This window comes from Pipra filicauda, unplaced genomic scaffold (assembly GCF_003945595.2).
Source record: "Pipra filicauda isolate LSUMZ 115617 unplaced genomic scaffold, ASM394559v2 scaffold184_size3518187_pilon, whole genome shotgun sequence".
Taxonomy (NCBI): Eukaryota; Metazoa; Chordata; class Aves; order Passeriformes; family Pipridae; genus Pipra; species Pipra filicauda.
Window position 1 is genome coordinate 367,814 of NW_024104292.1, and position 20,226 is coordinate 388,039.

General features: G+C 39.6%; 1 protein-coding gene across 3 annotated transcripts in view; it reads left to right on the forward strand.

The window, feature by feature from the left end:
* SESN3 (sestrin 3) overlaps nt 1-20,226 on the forward strand; it is a 39,297-nt gene that overhangs the window by 15,516 nt on the left and 3,555 nt on the right. The window contains exons 2-10 of one of the 3 annotated variants that reach the window (XM_039380040.1): nt 5,829-5,977; nt 7,914-7,979; nt 10,933-11,130; nt 11,812-11,994; nt 12,402-12,638; nt 14,151-14,319; nt 16,560-16,675; nt 18,109-18,299; nt 19,566-19,710. In XM_039380040.1, coding sequence (XP_039235974.1) covers nt 5,921-5,977; nt 7,914-7,979; nt 10,933-11,130; nt 11,812-11,994; nt 12,402-12,638; nt 14,151-14,319; nt 16,560-16,675; nt 18,109-18,299; nt 19,566-19,710 — 1,362 coding nt within the window. In that variant the 5' untranslated portion in view covers nt 5,829-5,920. The remainder of the gene's footprint in view (nt 1-5,828; nt 5,978-7,913; nt 7,980-10,932; nt 11,131-11,811; nt 11,995-12,401; nt 12,639-14,150; nt 14,320-16,559; nt 16,676-18,108; nt 18,300-19,565; nt 19,711-20,226) is intronic. The other 2 variants (XM_027735571.2, XM_027735572.2) reach the window with 2 other exon arrangements.

A 20,226-nucleotide genomic window follows, 5' to 3' on the forward strand; every position in this document is an offset into this window, starting at 1 on the left:
TTTCTCTCTTTTTGTTTTTTAATCTCCACCAGTTAGGCCTCTCCAATTGGCAGTATGCCCAATAAATCGAATGTGTGTTTGATGAATTGAAGTATTTAACCATTCGATTACTGTATTGTAAAGAGGCTGTGCTCTCAGTAGTTAATTTAGGTATTAATTCAGACCTGTCAAAGCAGCTGCTGCTCTATCTGCACTTTTTAGCAAACGTTTGTTGTACCTGTTGGTTTGCTGCATGGATCGAATGGGGAAGTCAATACGGTCTCTCCGTAGGAGAGGATGGAGACCACGTGCTTGACGACACAGTTGCTGCCCTTACCCACACCGAGCCTGCAGCCTCCTGTGCACGTGGGACCCCACTGGCAGAGCGAAACCAGGCTTGGTTAGATGGGCTGTGCTCAGTCAGGACAAGGCAGCCCTCTGCATGGGAGGCAGTGGATTAAAGGATACGCCATGCTGCTTCCGAGACTCTTCATTAACACACAGCACTATTGTCCTGGCTGATGAGGAGGCAGATTAACTCAGTGCAGTTTTGCCAAGTTAATGGCTAAAGGCTATGTTCTCCAAACTAGATGATATTGATCGGTCTAGTGTATTGTCAGATTTGGATTAAACCTGAAGGTGGAAGGGAGCCAAGGTACAGATAAAACAAGTCCCAGCTAAAACCACTGAAGTTTTCCACTGTAACTTTTGCTCCTAATATCTGATGCTGTTGAAAAATAGAAAATGCTCTTCTGCTGTGCTTGTAGTATATTGAGTCATCTAGACACTCACTCACAAGATCTTCTGTCCTGAGGGCATTTGTTGGGGAGCACACAAGCTCCAGTGTTACTTTTGGGTGTGTGGGGAGGGAAGGAGGTGAAGTTCTCCAGGGACAGATGACAGAAGGATTGTTTCTCACTTTTTAATTACTTTTTCCCTATTTTTTGGGGGTTTTTTTCGTTTGGTTGGTTGGTTGGTTTTGGTTGTTTTTTTTTTTAATTTTGTTTTTTTGAATGCTGAAGTAGACCAGAAGACCATTTTTGATCTGCTGGTGGTACATGCCTTGCCTAGCTTCAGATCACTGCCTGCTTAGCCATAGATTCCTGTTAGTCTATGGAGGAAATTCAGGCCTTTCCATGGCACAGTTGATCTCATTCTGAGTTAGACATCACGTTTCTTTTTTAGTTGTAACCAGAATCCAGCTGGCTAACTCTGATTTGGGTGTCTGATTTAGGTCAGTTGAGTTTCAGCCTCAGTATCTGATAAGGATTGGGGCATGAATACGAACTCAGATTTTGAGGTTTGGCTTAAATTAAATGGAAGGGATTCTTGAGCAACAAGAAAGTACAAGAAGTAGCTATTTGTCTCTCATCCTTTTTATGTGTTAAGAATCAATATTCGGGTTTGACTTGGCACCATTAATTGAGCAAATTTCCTTGAGGTCTTTTCATTTTTCCAGTCAGGAACCTCAGCCTTACTTTCCCAGTTATATGTACTCTGTACTTCAGTTACTTCAGTCAATATTGAGATACAGGTGTGTCTTTTACTTAATATATTTAGGTCTATTCTGACAAAAATGCAAAATGCAGTTTGGGTTTCTTAAATAAAGAAGTGTTTTTCAGATCATTTGTTACTCTGACATTTGACTTGCAGTCCTTACCTGTCTGCTCCCAGCTGAAGGTTGGTTTTGGTCCACAGAAATTATCTTCAAACAAAGAGCAATACAGCAGTGGGAATAATAAGGATCAGATGTAGACTTTCTTTATGAAAAAGGTTATAGGCTTTTCTACCAGTAACTTCATGTTCAGTTCTGAGTTTTTCTTCTGTAGGTCCAAGTGTACCAGATATCTTTCAAAGAACAAGGTACTGCTGTGGGACTTCGGCTGCCTGGCCATCCATCTTGGGTTGGGTAGAAATTGCTGCCCTTTGGTTTCTAATTAGTGTGAATTGTGTTCTTAATAGCTGGTGGAGGGATGGGAACTTGGGATAGGCTTCCTTTCATTGTGTGAAATCCAAAAGGTCTGTAACCTGTTACCGAAGCAAAAGCTCCCCATCAATTGTACTACACTGGCTCTCTTCCCGGCTCTTTGCACCACTTCATCAGCTGTGAGGCACAAAAATGCCAAATTCTTAATGTTAAAAGTGACTGTTTAAGTATTTTGAAATGCTGTTCCATAAAAAAGATTTCCTGCTGTTTGACTTCCTCTGCTTATTTTCATCTTTATGGCTTAGTTTGCATTTTTGGAGTTGTACAGGCTGTTAAGAGGAAGAAACTGTTGCAAAATCACTTGAAATACCCCTAACAAATGACTGTAGGCTAGGACTTTTACTTTGTGAACATTTTGACATTGTTTGTTCTGAACATCTCTCTTATTGCCGCTGGAGGTATGTCCAGGGTTGAATTATAGGAGCGGATCAGTCATAAAGATGAGTTCTGGATTGTCATCAAATAAAGTGTTGTGCATCATTCAGATTATTTCTCTTCTAATTTTTGGGGTTTGGCTTTTCTTTCTCAACAGAAATGGTTTGGAGTAACAGCACATTGAAGTTTACCCTTCAAGTGTGTACCCAAATTTTTGAGGTTACAATGCAAACTTCATTTGAAATGAATTGCAGATATATTCTGAAGCTATAAAGCTCTCAATTTTATTACATTATCTACCATAAACAGATTTTTTTCTTTAAAAAAATGATGCATTAATAAATGTTTGTCAATAAATGTCGAAATTTCACATCTTTGATGAATACAGTTTTTGTTCTTGTCAGTCAGAGCCTCACAGAAGTACTGACATGTGAAGACAGGTAAATTGTGAATATTTAGTTTTCTTTTTAGTCAGCAAGATTATGTGTATCTTTACCTTTTATACTAATCCTCTGTAAATTTATGAAAAGTATTAAAGTTTCCATCTAAAATGAATTGGGTACATGCTAAGCTTCTTGCAAAGCATTTCTTCTGCCTAAACATTTCTAAACTCTTCTTCCTCTGCCAAAATGCAACTTGGATGCATAAACAAAATCCCTCCTGTATCCTAAGGAAGGATTTGAATAAAAGTAGAAGCTAAGACAAAATCAGTGTTCAGACAACTTTTTTTTTTTCATGCTTTTTTCTGTCTTCAGTGAGGATGGAATGAACAGATGGTCCAGACTGTAAAATTGTGTTATAATTTACTGAAACCTGGAGCATTTCACTGTGATCAGAGCCAGTGAAGGTAGACCCTGCTCCAGGATCTAAGAACTGAAAGTGAAAATGTATTCAGTGAGCAACAGTGGGAGTAGGAGAAACCAGTTTGTAGGTAGGGTTTTAACCAGCATCAGTAGCAAATAACGCTGCCTGTACTGTGTGAACCAAAACACGAGGCATTTGTGTCTGTCACACTGAAAATCAAAAGTGGGCTCTGCAGCATTAAATCTGTGAGATTGAACTGGTGTATTTTGAGTTTGAAGATTTATAAGATAAAGATGGGAAAGTGGGAAAACCGGATGCCTTTGGGGAGATTCAGCCCCAGACAGGGAGTCCTATACCTAGTTCTCCACTCCCATCCAGGTGTCTCAGTGACAGACTTGACTCAGATTATTGCTGCAGATGATCATGTGTATTAAAAAGAGATAGAACACTGAATTTAAATAATAAAGATCCTTATAAATGCTGGATGGTAGCAAAGTTGCTTGTAGATTATAATATAAGAAAAGGTGTAATAAATAATTTGTACTTACTACCTTACCCACAAAAAACATTCCTTCTTGTTTAAGAAAGAGTTTTTTTCCTCAGGAAAAGCTAATTTTGTGATGTCTTTAGGGTTTATATGTGATCTGGTGCTGTTTATTATCCTGATGTCTTCGTAGCGGTGGCAGGTTTTGTCAGAGGGGAGGCTCTGAGCCCATTCATGAGGGTTTCTTGGAACTGCCCTGGGAGTTCAGGGACACAAGTTGTAGCATTGCCACAGCTTACAAAATTCTATCTTGATGTGCAAAATTATTTTTTTTTTCCCTAGAAGCATGTCCACCTTGATGTCAAGTTCAGGATGAATCAGTTTTTATGTGCCACACGTGTGAGAAGTGCCTGTGCACCTGCAGCAGTGCGACCACTTGCTTCTTGCCTATGTTTTCTGCATTCATAGGCATTCAGAAGTACTTCCTAAACCAGCTCTTTGATCAGCCCTGCCACCTAGCACCTCTATTCTCAAATAAAACAGCTTCCTTTTACAGCTTGCTAAAAATAGCCATTTTTTTAAAGCCTGAGGACACAGTGATTCATGTGATAGCGAAGAGGAAGAAGAGTTTTTTCTTTTGCTTTAGGCTTTGGAAGGAAAGCTGTTGTGCTTGTTCCAGTGCCAACTAGGCTCTTGCTTGCTCCCACTTGGACTTCATGGCCGCATCGCCAACCAAGTGGCTCTGGCATCCCTTGATCTGCCATGGCAGCCCAGCAGCTATTTGAGATGCAGGTGCCATGTCCCAGTGCCCATCTTGGCTCTGGAGAGAGGGTGCACAGTCACTGCCATAACTGAAAATAAACCCTTGAGATGGCAGGTTGCAGCTTTTGTCTCTGTGGGGTTTGTGCAGAGCTCACCCAAGGATGAAGATATTTCTTGCAATTTATAGACAGGGAAAGGGGAAATGCTTCCACTTTGTCACTGTTAAAATTCCTGATGAAGCTCCTGATACCATTGCAAGTGCAGTGTAAGGGCAGGAAGAAGTCACAGATAGAGCTTACATAGGCCTGTTTATTCATGAATTCCTGTAGCAGCTCTGCAGAGGTCTCATTCTGCTGTCTGATGCCACAGTGTAAGACTGCTAAACCTGCTTCTAGGCTCTGGCTTGCAGCGGCCCCTCTCTCAATAACCTGCTCAGGTGCAGTTTTTTCTGCTTTGAAGCTCTTCATCTTCTCTTTTCTCCTGAAGAAACAGCCCCCAGAAAGGCACTAGTCCTTAATGTAAATGGAATTGGTTGCAAACCTTTTAAGATACTTATTCCTACTCTGGCGATGCGTTTCTGGAGGAACATGACGCAGAAGATGGCTGGTATATGTGCATACAGCATTTTAGTTGCTGAGCAACCTCTTTCTTGCTTCATCCACTTAGCATAAGAATCCCATTTCAAATAAGATACTTGGGACCCTGGCTGACTTAGTGATAGCTAGTGTAACCTGCAAAGACTACTTGGACAGGAAAACAAAACCACTTTCTTGAAAAACAAAAAGCTTTGCAAGAACTTCCCCTGTAAAGGACCATATATCTGCAGTGTTGCTTTCTAATTCCCGTACACAGTTTTTTATATTTGGGTTCTTGAGTAGACCTGAAATCACTGTTCTAGATAAAGCATGCCCAGAAGCAGTGGTTCTTATCTACAGCTCAACAAAGTTATCTTTCTTAGTGCTTACCATGTTTTTATTAATAGCATCCTGAGAACTTGTGCAACCAGATGATGTTTGCTCCTTTTCTCCTGACAAGCTTGTTTTAACCAGTTTTAATAAAATAAAAGCTTTGGCATGAAGGCAAAATAATCTTTCGTGTTGATGGAAGGGGGAAGAGTATACACTTCTAATATTGAAAACACCAAGGTCCCTGGAAGTGTGCAGTGATAAGACTCACCAACTTGAATAATTGTGTTTGGGCTTTTGTTTTTTTGTTCTTGTTGTGGTTGTTTGTCTTTTTTTTTTCTTTTCCAGGCTTGTGTTTGTTAGAATTGCCACCACCCAAAAGGCACTGGGTTTGTTCTTTTTGTAAAAGATTTAACACACATTTTTCATGTCTGACTATCTTCTTGGCTTTCTGTCATCGTTCACAGGAATTAATTGTTGATACTTGCCTATATTCATCCACCCAAGTACCATTTCCTCCTTTCCTTCTCAGCAATAGCTTATCTGCAGGGTCAAAGGAGTAATACCAGTCATATTGAATGGGAAAACAAGGAAATGGAGCCCAGATCCTGCTAGAAGCAACATATGGATTTTTTTGCCTTGGTCTGCCTCAAGTACCAGCTTTTGCAGAGCCTGAAGAAGGTACAGATCAGACAGCAAGATGGAGAATTCAGTGGTTCAGCTCTGGTTTAGACCTGTGCTCCAGTGAGAGCTGACAGTGTGCAGATGTCCACATTGTGTCACTCATGCAAGCTGCTTCCTCCAAATTATTCAATATGAAATTAAGGTTTTAAGCTTTAATTTTCAGATAACCTTTACAAACCAAGCAAAATGCAACCTTACTAGCAATCTTGGAAAGCATTTCTTTTTCTTCAGTGTTGGCAGAAATGACTGGCTGCTGGCAAGATTGTGTATTTGAAGTGAGAAGATGTCTTCCTTTGCCTTGTGTAACTGTGTGAAGAAGGGGTTGCATGTGCAGATACCTGGTATCTCTACATCCTACTTTAGATTGAGTACATTTTATACGTAACAAGTATTTTACAGGATTTTTGTGGATGTGACAGCAGGCAGCAGATGCAGTAAGTTGTCTCCTGGCTGCTAGGTTTTACTCAATTGATCCAGCTTGTTTCTGCATCTTTTAGCAGCTAATTGTTCCAAAGTCACAAACTCAATTGTCCTGCGAGAGTTTGCTTTGGAACATCTTTCCTGAATAATCGCTGTTGATTTTTGCATGTTATTTTTTAGTCTAATTTAGAAAGGACAGAATGTTTTTAAGGATCAGGACAATGGTTACGCAGCTCCAGTGGCTTGATTTTCCTTTGTGGAAATCAGTGGCACATTCATTCTGGGACTGGCACTGCTGTTTGTGCACATGGTGGTTAAGCTTAAGCCTGCCCGGTAGAGGTATTTAAGGCTCATTTGTTATGGAAAACCTCAGGCTTTATGTTAGAGGCATGAAATATTTAGTATGCAAATCCAATACTGCTGTTTATGGATAACATATTAAGAGTCACCAATGCTGTAGTGCAATTAGGGACTTGAGACAAGTGTGCAGTCACCCAGATAGGTGGAAAAGAACCATAAAGAGGAAAAGAAGAAAAGGCAAGAAACAACTGCTTTAAATTACTGCAAGGGAAATTCAGATTAGACGTTAGGAAAACGTTTTAACAATCTGAGGGGTTAGTCACTGAAATAAATGACCCATGGAGATGGAGGAACCTCCAGGAGGATTACACCAACATTGGTCAGGAATGAGGTGGACAGTGCTGGTCCTGCCTCTGATGATCCAGGGGAGCAGGCAGCCTCCCCGGGTCCCCTTCACTCCTCTGGCTGACAGCAGCCATGCTGTAAAAGGCTCTAGAGTTTATCTTAGTTCAGTTTCTTATCCCTAAAAAATCTAAAAAGTCCTCTGGCTCTTGTTACATTATCAGCTTGTTCTGTACTAAATATATCCTCATGCCTTGTGTCTGGGGTTTGCACACCGAGGCTTGTGCTGCATGCATTTTTCTCCAGGCTCGGCAGCGAGCAAGGTGGCCATTTCATCAGGTTTCTAGAACAAGCCTATAATTGGGTCTTGCTAGTTTGCTTGGACTGTGCTTTTCTTACCAATATTTGGCACACAAAGTACTTGTGCTCTTCACAACACTAAAGATCTCATCAGATGCTGATATTGAAAAAAAAAACAGCATCTTGCTTATAATTTCCTGAGTGTGGCTTTTTTTCCCCTCAGTTTTCAAACTTCCATTCAGTCCAGTAAATGGCTAATTTTAGCATTGTGCCAGATGTTCTGTTGCTATTGTCTGTGTATCTTCAAACTGGTCTGTAAACCAACTGGGATTAGATTTTTTGAGTTTTTTTCTGCCTTATCCCTTGCCAAAATTGGTGCCGTTCCTTCATGCAAAGTACATTTAAAAAGCTGATTAAAGCTGATTTAAATGTAGTGTGGTGGCATCACCTCCTCAGTGGGCTGTAAAACATCCAGGTGGCTTTGGGAAGAGAACTGAATCCAGACCTTGTGAGATAAAGCGAGTTAGTATGTTATTCCTGATGCTGACTGAATTATATGACTGTTTTACAGGAAAAGAGAGTACAAGTCTCCCCACCATTGACAAGAGGACCAAGTGCCTTTATACCAGAGAATGAAGTAAGTTTGCAGTTAGCTGGGCCAGGCGGGTGGTAGCTTTTAAAATAGCAATACTGAAAGACAGTTCTATGACCCTGCTTGTTCCATGGTACCCAGATGAGCTCCCTTGAGAGCAAAAGTGATGGTTTCTCTGGAGCAGGTTCCAGTGGGTAAGAACCACCCTGTCCTTGCACACAAGTGGTGCTGTTTGACATCTTTTCAGTCACCAGCACTTCTGGAGACAGCCATGAGTGACAGCTCTGCTCTTCTCAGGCAGCAGTTGAACACATTACTCATAATGCCAGACCTGGGGGGAGGCCTGTTCAGTATTGCAGCAGTATAATTAAACTGAAGTGTCTGACCTTCAGTTTGAAAGAGTTTGCAAGTATGACTTCACTCCTCAGACTGTAGCTGTGGCTCTTGAGAGAATTTATGGTTGAAAGGTATGGTTGGATTTCAGACTCAAGATTTCTGCCAACGACTGAATGTTCGAGGTAAGCCCTGATTTGCAGTTTGCTGCAGTAGGTGGAAAGTTTGCTGTGGTGGTGTTCTCTCGTGGTCTCAATCTTCACAGAGTCTTATAGTTGCTAAAGACAGATAATTCACATGCCAGAAGGGCCAAAAAGACATTGTGAAAGATAAGATAGCTGCTGTTCTCTGAGTCTCTCTCCATGTATACGCCAGCAAGGTTTGAATTTAAAACCAAATGGAGAGGGTGTAAAGGATGCCAACAAGAAAACATAATTAAGCAAAAAGGAGGAGAGGTCAAAGAGTCTTTTAAACTTGGGAAGAGAGGAGTAGAATGAGTTCCAGCCAGTCAAACTTGTGGAGAGAAGGCTACCCTTTCGCATGAAATACAAGGTGAACTTGAGATGCCAAATTTTGTAATGACCTAGTTTTTCTCATAAAGTCAATAATTATATTAAAAGTAGAAAAATAAATGTAGTTAAAATCGTAACATATTTTGAGAGAATTGTTAATGAATTTATTTCAAAGCTGAGAAGCTGAGACACTTGGTACAGGCACTAACCAAGGGTGCAGGAGAAATCTCAGAAAGGAGTAACCCAAGCGGTTGCCCAGTACAAGCAGGGACCCTCCAGCTGTATGGATAAAACAGCTATTCAGTATCACAAACAAATGCTAACTGTGGTTTGTTAAGCAAATTACTACCTTTTTCCCTCACTCCTTGTCATGAAATAACGGAGCAAATAGGAAGGATTTAGTTAGAGACTAGTAACACACTGAATGTCTCACAAATCTTGATAATAACACTGCTGGTGTCAAAGCCTGATTTATTTTTGCAATGGAAGGAATATGGGCAGAGCAATAACAACGTAATTGTAAAGGTTCCTTTAAAGCTGTTAAAGTGCCATAAGGCTTTAAAAGCAGAGCAAAAAAATATGTTTATGGATGATAATAAATCAGGAGGAAATACATGCACAGTATGAAGAGGATAGTTATAGAGGTAAAGATAAATCTTAGAAATAATAATGTGGCATATTGCTATGCCTAATATAGCAACAGTGCAGTCCTATCTGACTATATTTTGATGCTGTCAGCAGAATTTCTATCCATAATTTATACTGTTACAAGGAAAATCCCTGGCAAGCTGAAGAAGATTAGAAGCCTATGTTTGAAAAGTATGATTTCCCCAAGAAAGCATAAGAGACAAAGATCTCTTAAATATACTTGCTGAAGAATAAGGGAGACTCCTTGCAGTAGAGCAAGGGATGTACAGTAGTAAGTGAGATAAAGTGATCTCTAATGTGTGAATAAACTTCTGACAGTAAAAACATTATTGAGGAAAACTGAGAAGGCGTCATTTTGAGTACAAAACACAGAAAAGTTGTCATAATGAAGATGCACATGTAAAAATGATGGAGCTGCCTAACTGTGTAGCTGTTCCTCCCTTTCTTTCTGGGCTCATGAATTAAAATAGGAAAGTACACTGGTGAGAAGTGAAAATGTAGTATGTTGTTGGTGTTTCTTTAAATGTAACTTCTATATGAGATCTGATAGAAAAATATTTGAGACATGGTCCACTCATCATCCCATCACAAAGAAAGAAAACATATTTGAAATGGAATATTGTGTCGTCTTGGTTTTGGGCACTTTCTGGCTTCATGTGCAGTAAGCTATCTAAAATGTGTTCTCATGTCATGATGTTTGCAATAGTAAACTGGCTGATTTATTACTATGCAGTGTCAGAATAAATACTGGATACTCTAGTCTTGTGCTTGTAACTTCAGTGGTGAACATGTTGAGAGTGGCTGTTCTTAGTGATAAACACTGAGTAATAGCAGTAATACTGTGTCAGGGCTTGCAATGCAAGAGTTACTTATTCTTCTACTGTTTCATTTCATCTTGTGCCCAAGGTTTGGATTGGTTGGAATAATTAAAGAACAGCTTTTGTTTAAAGAAAGCATTAAATTCCTATTCTAAATAATACTTCAATGTTACGGACAAATTAGCATTTGATCTCCTCTTCAATTATACAAGCACAGAAGGGGTAGATTGCCAGGCTGTTTCTATAATTTAGTTACATAACCTAGTTCCTCTCCATTAATTTTGAAATTGGTTTTAGACCTGAATGCTCGGGTAGTATGTGTCTATACAGGCTGTCTTCCACAAAGAATTTACTTTCCATTTAGTTCTTACTTCCAGCTCTCTATACAGGTTTGACTTTAGCTGTTTTGGAAAGATCTACAGAAAAATGTTTTTGGTTTTTGTAGAAACATTAAAATAACAGAGGTTCTGTATAAAGTGCTCTTCAGTTCTCAGTATACAAGTAGGATCTGTATGTGTGTATTTGCATGCATGCAAGCATGTATGTTTATAAATATACATCCAGATCTCCATCATTGCCTTTAGATCTGTACACAAGGAAACCTTTCATACCACAGTATGTTTCTCCCTGGAGCTAAAGCTAAAGAAAATCTCTCTCTCTGCTAAAATGTGTCCATCTTATTTTTAGGTTATGCAAGCAAATGGTTTGGATGAACGTACTAATCTTCTTGTGGAAGAATATTCTACGTCTGGTCGCCTGGACAACATCACACAGGTCATGAGTATCCATACTCAGTACCTGGAGTCTTTCCTCCGCAGCCAGTTCTATATGCTGCGCATGGATGGGCCCCTTCCTTTGCCCTATAGGCACTACATCGCTATAATGGTATGTACCAACAGCCTGTGTATCTTCTCCTGCAACTTTCACTTTTGTATTTAGAAAAGGAAGAAAAAAGGAAGACTTTAGAAAGGAGAGATTAGTGTGATACTTTGACAGTGGGTGAATTTTTGTAGCAGATTTTTATCAGAATAAAGCATGCCTAGCCAGAAAGTTTTCGGTGAGAAAGGAAAATAGGCAATGTACCTCATTCCCTGTTTCCTGCAGTGATACAATTCTCACATGCCAACATCACTGTGCAGCAGTAAGATGAGTGGACTCGACTCACAACAAATTCCAGGTAGACACTAGGAGAGCAATTTTTACTGTGAGGATGTTGAGACATTGCGGTGGGGACCACGACAGGTTCTGTGATCTCCAAAGCTGGAGATCTTGTCTGGACAAGGCTCTGAGCAACCTGTTCTAAGTCAGCCCTACTGTGAGCAGGGGGTTCTCCTCTAGTGTTCTTTTCCAACCTAAATTATATTCTCCAGTTCAGAGTAATCAAATGTATTTTTGTTAGAGAATCCTCCATACTGTATAGAAATGCATTGCAATGTAACACAAGGCCTTAGGAATGAAATTGTACTTAAAACATTGTTTTGTGTTAATAACCTGTCTTCCACCCTCAGCAAAATCAGATTACATGATAATGTGCTGCACTTTTCCCTCTGTGTTTAATTATTCCAGGCTGCTGCCAGACATCAGTGTTCCTACCTAATAAATATGCACGTTGATGAGTTTCTAAAGACTGGTGGGATTGCAGAGTGGTTGAATGGTTTGGAATACATTCCCCAAAGACTGAAAAATCTGAACGAAATAAACAAACTCCTTGCACACCGGCCCTGGCTAATCACAAAAGAGCACATTCAGGTACCTCTTCAGTCATGCCCTGTAAATAGCAATAAATGTGTGGTAAAAAGGACTGCCAAGCACTATGTGGGTGTCGGGTTAGGCTCCATTACCCTGAGTTAAAAAATTCAGGGAAGTACTAGTGCATCGAACAAGCTAATAAATTCTCCTGTGTGACAGGAGAATTTGTGTGACAAAGCCAACAAGATTTTCTTTCTAGGAATAGCATTGGCTAAAATGGCCCCAAAGGGAAAGAGGTAATCTATTAGTTGTCTCTTTTTTTTTCATCCAGTGAAGTTTGTGTGCAAGAGGAATATGGTATTATTGGAAGAAAATAATTGATCCCTTTTTAAAATGCATAGTGTTTTATAGAAAAGCTGGAGGCCAAAGGAAATTTTATATTTACACATTTTTTATTCTCATTTCAGAAACTTGTCAAGACTGGGGAAAATAATTGGTCTCTTCCTGAACTGGTGCATGCTGTTGTCCTGTTGGCACATTATCATGCCTTGGCAAGTTTTGTATTTGGTAGTGGCATTAATCCAGAGAGAGATCCGGATACATCTAATGGAGTCAGACTTATAGCAGTCAACAACTTCTGTGTCTGCGATCTTGCCAATGACAACAACATAGAAAATGCATCCCTCACAAGTAGCAACTTTGGGGTTAGTGTTGCAAGAAAATTCTTCTGCTTGCCTCTGTTTTGCATTAGAAAACTTTCTTCCTTTCTTTCCTGCTTAAATTTCACGGTGGTTTGAAGGTCTTTGTCTACTTTACGGGAGTGCTTGAGTCTTGTAATTCTTACATTCATTCTGGCAATTTTCTGTATAATCCATGGAAAACCAGGATTGTAACTGTGGATGGTAGTCAGAGGAATGTGATTTTGATAGTTAATCTCACAACCCATTTGGCAAGACTAAAACTTTGCTTTCGGCGGAAAGCTTCAAGTTCCAGTTTCTTCAGACAGTGTGGCATTGAGTGGGGCATGGTGGCATCCATTTTCTAATGTGGAATAAAAAAAAAGAAATGGAAAAAAATAGTAGGAGTAGTAATAATAATAATAATTTTAACTTCAAGGCCTACAATCACAAAACAGGTCAGTTCTGAAACACTTCCATGTAGATGGGAGGAAATGTCTGAAATAAAATTACTTAATTCTTCATGCTGGTGTTTCAGTCTTGAATCAACAGAGAACTTTGATTACTAGTTAATTAACTTAAATGTGAACTTTTTTTTCCTGAAAGGGGCTCTATAATGCTTTTGAAGACATGTCCTTGAATTAATGCTGACTGATTAATTAGCCTCGTTGCCTTTGATGAAAGATCAAGACTATGAGAGACTCGCTAGATATAATTTTTACAATTAGCAGAAGAATGTGAACATGTGATCGCTTAGTTCAATCACTGTGTCTTAAACTTCTAGCCTGTAAGACATGCTAGCTCATACAACAAGGGTGTCTTACTCCCCATTTGTACTGGGCCAAGGGTTGCTGCTGAGTCTGTGCTGCTGGTTAAGCACTGAGCAGCATACTAGAAAACAATTATAGCTATAGGCAGAAGAACAGACTCGAAAAGATGGAAAAAACCACTCAAACAATTTATCTTATGAAAAATCTGAATGATAAGTACATTTCAGAGCACCCAAAACTTTGATGCATTTCTAGGAAAAAAGTGGTCTGTTTTCCTCACAAAAGTAAGAAAAAGGGTCAACATAATAGTTATTTTGATCATACATAGTGAAAAGCACTGATTTGCCATCTGAGGTTGTGTTTCTACATTGCAGTATTGCACTGTATCTCTTCAGAAACATATTTTCATTACCAATAGACTGAAAAAAGTTACCATCATATTAAAAGTTGTTTTCTGATAGATGTAGGGCCCACAGATGGATTTTCCTGAGCTATCTACATGAGGGAATGTATAAGTGACTGTGGTTCCTACATTCAAACACCACCTCTATGCTGTGAATCCCACTGCAGAAATTACTGCAACAGGTTACATTAACGCTTCCCAGCTCCTGTCTTCTTGCTGTCTGAAAGCTGTTGTCTGTGCTGTATGTGACAAAATGCATTCTGGCTTCAGTTTTTGTGTTTGCTGCTGCTGTCTGGTTTTGAGAGCACTTGTTGTCAAGCATGAAATCCGAAGATGACACACATTGTCTATCTTCTAATTTTGCAGAATGTCATGGTGTTTTTGCAGATTGCAGATTCTTTAAGTGAGCTGGAGGCCTTGATGGAAAGGATGAAGAGACTACAAGAAGATAAAGAGGATGAAGAAGCCTCTCAGGAAGAAATGGCAACTCGCTTTGAAAAGGAGAAGAAGGAGAGTCTGCTAGTAATTAGTGGAGGTATTTGTGCTTTTCCAGTTCCGTTTTGTTTATGCTTTGTAAGAAAAAAATACTTGAGGGTAGTTCAGTGACTGAAACTTTTTCTGTTTCTTTATTCTGGCTCTTCATGAAGTAGGAGTGTATTAGGTGGTCTTGTCACTTGCTTCATCTGCTTAAGATTTCTTGATCGTCAAATAACACCATCCTTTTTACAACTTGAAATTTAGCTTTTGTATATTAAAAAAAGACTGTAGGCTTCTTTAAAAAGTAGTGAGTAAATTTCTTTTTCTGTATATGCTCTGTATCTTCAAAATAATTCATTCATATAAATATTATCTAATACTTCAAAGGTTTACCTTCTACAGCACTTAGAACTTCAATGACACTCCTAAGTAGCCTTCAGATGTGACATTTAGTTTAGGAATTAGATTGGAATGAGACTCAACTTCTTCACCGTTTACTGCCCAGCTGGAAAGGACATTCATAACTTGCCGTTCTGAGTGATCATACTGCTGTGCTGTTCCACTGCCTGTGTTGTGATAGAGATTCATAGCATTTTTTTATTTTTAAGTAATATTCAGAATTCTGAGCTGAAGCCTTCTTTTCCATATTCTTCATATGCTCTGGAGGCTGCCATCTCTAACAAACCACAAAACAAAGTCTGCTTCCTGTAGACAGGAAGATGGGGTTTTGTTTGCAAAGAAAGTGTTAGAAGAAAGAATATTATTAAGGCAATCAGAATCTTCAGCTATTTCCTCATAGTAGAGGCTACTTGAAGGTGATTGCTTGTATCATTTTGAGAAGTGACCCATAAAATGCTTCACATTTTACTACACTATTCTTAGCGAATTTAGTTCTCAGTAGCTTTAGACCAAATGTGTTTTAAGGTATCAGTGTCTTTGTGCAATGAGCACAAAAGGGAGGAAGAATGTGTTGCGGATCAGCAGAGAGATTGTTTTGTGGATCTCTAGGAACATGTAAAGTCTCTGAAAGAAGATACATCCAACAACATTGTGGCTGGATATTTAGAAATGGTCATTGTATATTCTTGCTCTGTTTTCCTATGGTCAGGCGGTGTCAGCAGTGCAGATAAACAGACAGCCATTGCAGCTGCATTATCAAATCATGACTTCCATGAGTCTCTGCAACTTCAGGCATATGAGGAAGAGGACTGAAGGGTTTTTTGGATGAGGTTGCTAATAGTTTTATTGACTTTCCTCCCCCTTTGCCTTTTGCTGATTTTAGTTGAGGAGTCTGTGTGTGTTAGGCCTTTACCCTTTCATGAAATTCAGTGCTTGTCAGGAGAGAGGAGTGTATGTATACAGTTTTTTTATTCTTTGCTGAGAATTTACTGTGGCAGATGTTGTGCAAGCTTCTTCCTACACAGTTATGTTTTGATTGTTTAATGAGGCAAAGAGGAGATAAAGCACTTCTGCAATTCTTAAATTAACTGACTTTTCAAGGTGCTAACTGGGGACATATGGCAACTGTTCTGTCAATGCATGTGGAAGCGAGCCACAGTTTTAACATCAGGGTCAAATGCAGTCAGCTGTGCAGTAGTCAACTTCTACAGAGGTAGTTACACAATCAAGCCACCTGTTTATTCGTGAGGGAAATAATGATTCCTGATAGAGAACCTGTGCTTGCTTAGTGATATGTTTTGGAGCTCTTTGAAGATGCTTAGTTACTAGAGCTTCTGGCAGAATTTCACCCTGATGTACTGTAGAGCTCTTTGCTTTCATATAATCTTCATCTGATATTTAAAAGTGGAGTGTTGCATTGCTGTTTGGTTGCTCATACTCCGGATTATGGAGCTGGTGTGATTCCTGACACCATACCTGCTCAGTGTAGCAATCCTGTTGTCAAGGGTACATTTTTCTGTTTCTTGGCCAAACACAATGACCTTACTAATGGGATTCACCTTCCTGATTTAAGATATCTAGCCTCCCTCAGAAGTCAGCAGAGAGAAAAGCAAACCACCAGTTTGAAGTTTAGCCCATCTCTTCCCTTTTTGTAGAAGTATGTTAAGATGTCTGGTATAGGCTGACGTTTAGTGGGCTCAGTGAAAGCGATGGATCCCATACAAGCAGATTAGGATTGAAATGTTTCTTTCCTTTGTACCACTATTCTCCTTTGTATCACTCTTCTCCTTTGCACAACTTCTAAAATTGTCCTCTAGTCCTGTCATAGAGTGATAGATGGAAGTCGGCACTAAATCACATGCTTGCCTAAAGCAAAGCATTTTGCTGTTTTATTCACAGCATTTGATGATGACATAGTTTCTACAGATGTCTCCCGTTATATTGAAGATCCTGGGTTTGGGTACAAAGACTTTGCAAGGCGAGGAGAAGACCATCTGCCAACATTCAGAGCTCAGGTACCGTCACTTTAAAGCACATTCACTCAATGAATGTTCATATATCTCAATACAGGGCAAGTAGCATAAAAGAGGTTGTAGTGGGGCATGTTTTTTGCATGCTCCTTTTCTTGTCTTCATCCATTAAATAACTCACAAGCTTCCACAGATGTCCCTGAGATGGAGTCTTTTACTATTTTTAAATCTCAGACAAGGTAGTACATGGCTTTTTGTCTTATGTCCGTTATTACCAGTAGTAATGTTTTAAAACTGTAAAGCATATCGCTACATTTAGAATAAAAGTGAAAGGCAGAAAAGAAACAATTTCTTTCCCATCCCTCTAGATGTTGTATTAAAAAAAAATCCACTGGAGGAGCTCTTTATTCCTGTCATTTTTTTATCTAGTATTCTCTGCCCAGTGGTTATCAATACCTGTATATATATGTCTGTGAGAGCGATTTAGTGAGTATTGTTCTCATATGTGCACCACATCACTGGATTTTGGATGCTGGGAAAGAAAAGGAGTTCCTAAAAATGATTACTGAAGTTTTTGATGTATTTTAATACATCTTTTCCAGTGCTATTGAAAGAACAGCATGTACATTTTACCTGTACATTTTCTTATATATTGGCATCTTTTTCCATGACCAGAATCCTGAACTTTATGAAATATATAACAGGAGGGACATTCTAAGTTGTTGTGTTCTATCTTAATAGAGTACATTAATGAGCAGTCTAGTAAAAAATTGAAAGCAATGAAAGAAACCTTAAACCAAATCAGACAACTTCAATTAAAACTACAGTGGGTGCAGGAAAACTTCATGGTCAGAAGATGTATCTAAACTGTAAAATACAGAATCCACGATCGCTCTCAGGAAATGTATTTATCTGTATAGCAATCTCTACCTATCTGGATAATTTACTCTGTGGTCTTTATATGAACCTGAAGTAACTTGTTACTGCCAAAAAGAATAAGGCAAAGTCTGTGCCTCTAAATCAAACGTTCTGCTTAACTACTTTAGGAGCAGCAGGCTCCCTTGGATAAAAGCTCCAGAGAAGTTGAAATTGGAACTAAAACATCTCTGCTCTTAAATAAACAGAAGAGCTTTTGGCCTACATTCAAAGGAGTCACCTTGATAATTTAACTTTTTTATGTCTGGCTCTTAACAATTGGGTGTATATACCCACAGCCTCAAAAATGCTTTGCTGCTAATGGTATTTAAATTGCAGTAGGCTAATGATATCCGGCTGGAGATAGGGTGTTGCAATATGATATTCATTGCCAAGAAGTCTGGGGGAATGGAGCAGGTGATGTGGATGAAGAATTCAAAATGCAAACTTTAGGAAGAGAATTAAGTTATTATTATCAGACAACAAAAACTGTTGAGCCATAGAGAGGATCAGATAGGGAATTCACTTCATTTGTACATTTATATTTCCTTCTCTTCCTGCAGGACTATACTTGGGAGAATCATGGCTTTTCCCTTGTAAACAGGCTTTATTCTGATATTGGGCATCTTCTGGATGAGAAATTTCGGATGGTATATAACCTCACATATAACACTATGGCAACACATGAAGACGTTGATACAACGATGCTAAGAAGAGCTTTATTTAACTATGTCCACTGTATGTATGGAATCAGGTATGGAGAAAAATCCCCTGGCTTAGGAATAGACTTTTAACTATGTAAACAGAAAAATGAACCATGTGAAAAGCATGATTTTAGACTCTGGGTGTTTAAAGTGAAGACAATACCTCAGTCAGGAAGTTAGAGTGGGTTTTCTGGCATATCAGTATAACTTTTCCTTCCAGTGCAGAAAAGAATTATCAGGATATCAGGATAGAAATTATTACAGAAATGTCTTCTCTGAAGCCAGTCTGAAACCATTGTTCAGGAAAAACAACATCTCAAAGCAAGTTCACAAACAACACAAAGTTGGGCAGGGAGGGTAGGAAGGCTCTACAGAGGGATCTGGACAGGCTGGATCGATGGGCCAAGGCCAGTTGTATGAGGTTCCACAAGGCCAAGTGCCAGGTCCTGCACTTGAGCCACAACAACCCCAGGCAGTGCTACAGGCTGGGGCAAAAGAGGCTGGAAAAGTGCCTGGTGGAAAAGGACCTGCGGGTGCTGGTCCACAGTGGCTGAACATGAGCCAGCAGTGAGTCCAGGTGGCCAAGAAGGCCAACGGCATCCTGGCCTGTATCAGCAATAGTGTGGCCAGCAGGACCAGGGCAGTGATCGTCCCCCCTATACTTGGCACTGGTGAGGCCACACCTTGAATCCCGTGTTCAGTTTTGGGCCCCTCACAACAAGAAAGGCATTGAGGTGCTGGAGCATGTCCAGAGACAGGCAGCAGAGCTGGTGAGGGGCCTGGAGCACAAGGTCTATGAGGAGTGGCTGAGGGAGCTGGGGGTGTTTAGTCTGGAGGCTCGGGGGGGACCTTCTCGCACTCTACAACTACCTGAAAGGAGGTTGTAGCCAGATGGGTGTCACTCTCTTCTCTCAGGTAACAAGTGACAGGATGAGAGCAAACAGCCTCAAGTTGAACCAGGGGAGGTTTAGATTGGGTATTAAACGTCTTCACAAAAAGGGTTGTGAAGTACTGAAACAGACTACCTAGGGAAGTGGTGGAGTCACCATCTCTGGAAGTGTCCATGTCCACCTTGAGGACATGGTTTAGTGTTTATCATGGTGGTAGTGCTGACTAAACAGTGGACTTGATGGTCTTAAAGGTCTTTTCCAACCTTAACAATTCTATGATTCTGCTAAGCCTTTTAGATGTTAGCAGGTGGTTTTCTGTCATGTATAATAAATGCTCCAATTCCCAGTCTTAAGAACATAATGCTGCAAAAGATAACGCTTTTAAAAACTTATATCAAACAGAGTGATTACCTGTGTTATTTTTAGGTATGATGACTATGATTATGGGGAAGTTAATCAGCTACTTGAACGCAGCCTGAAGGTTTACATAAAGACAGTGACCTGCTACCCAGAGAGAACTACCAAGCGCATGTACGATAGTTACTGGCGTCAGTTCAAGCACTCGGAGAAGGTATGTATCTCAAAGCCAAAGTGGCTTCACAGAGACCCCTGTGCTGTTTAAAAATAAAAATATGGGGACGCCTAAAAACAGCAGTATCTATCAAATGAACTGTTTTAAATCAGAGAAAACCAAATGAGATTAATTCATCGAGTGTTAGTTACCAGTTTTACAAAAATACTTCTTAATGTACTGGAAATGCTTTCATTTTTTTTATTATTATAATTTTGAATGGCTTCTTTATAAAATGGACAACTGTAAAAGAAAAGTAGATAAACTTGAGAATGCAGAAGTGGTGAACTATGCCAATACTTGGGATTTAGAAATCAAGAAATACTTAAACTCATATATACATATATATATATATATATATATAATCTTCATGATGTTTTTTAGCAATAAAGATGTCAACATGCCTTCAGATATCCCCATGAAATGTTTCCTGACAAGGGTTCAGTGCTTGTGTGCCTGCTAGCCTAATCTGGAATGGAAACTGTTCCTTATTCTGTGTTCCTATAGTGCTCAAAG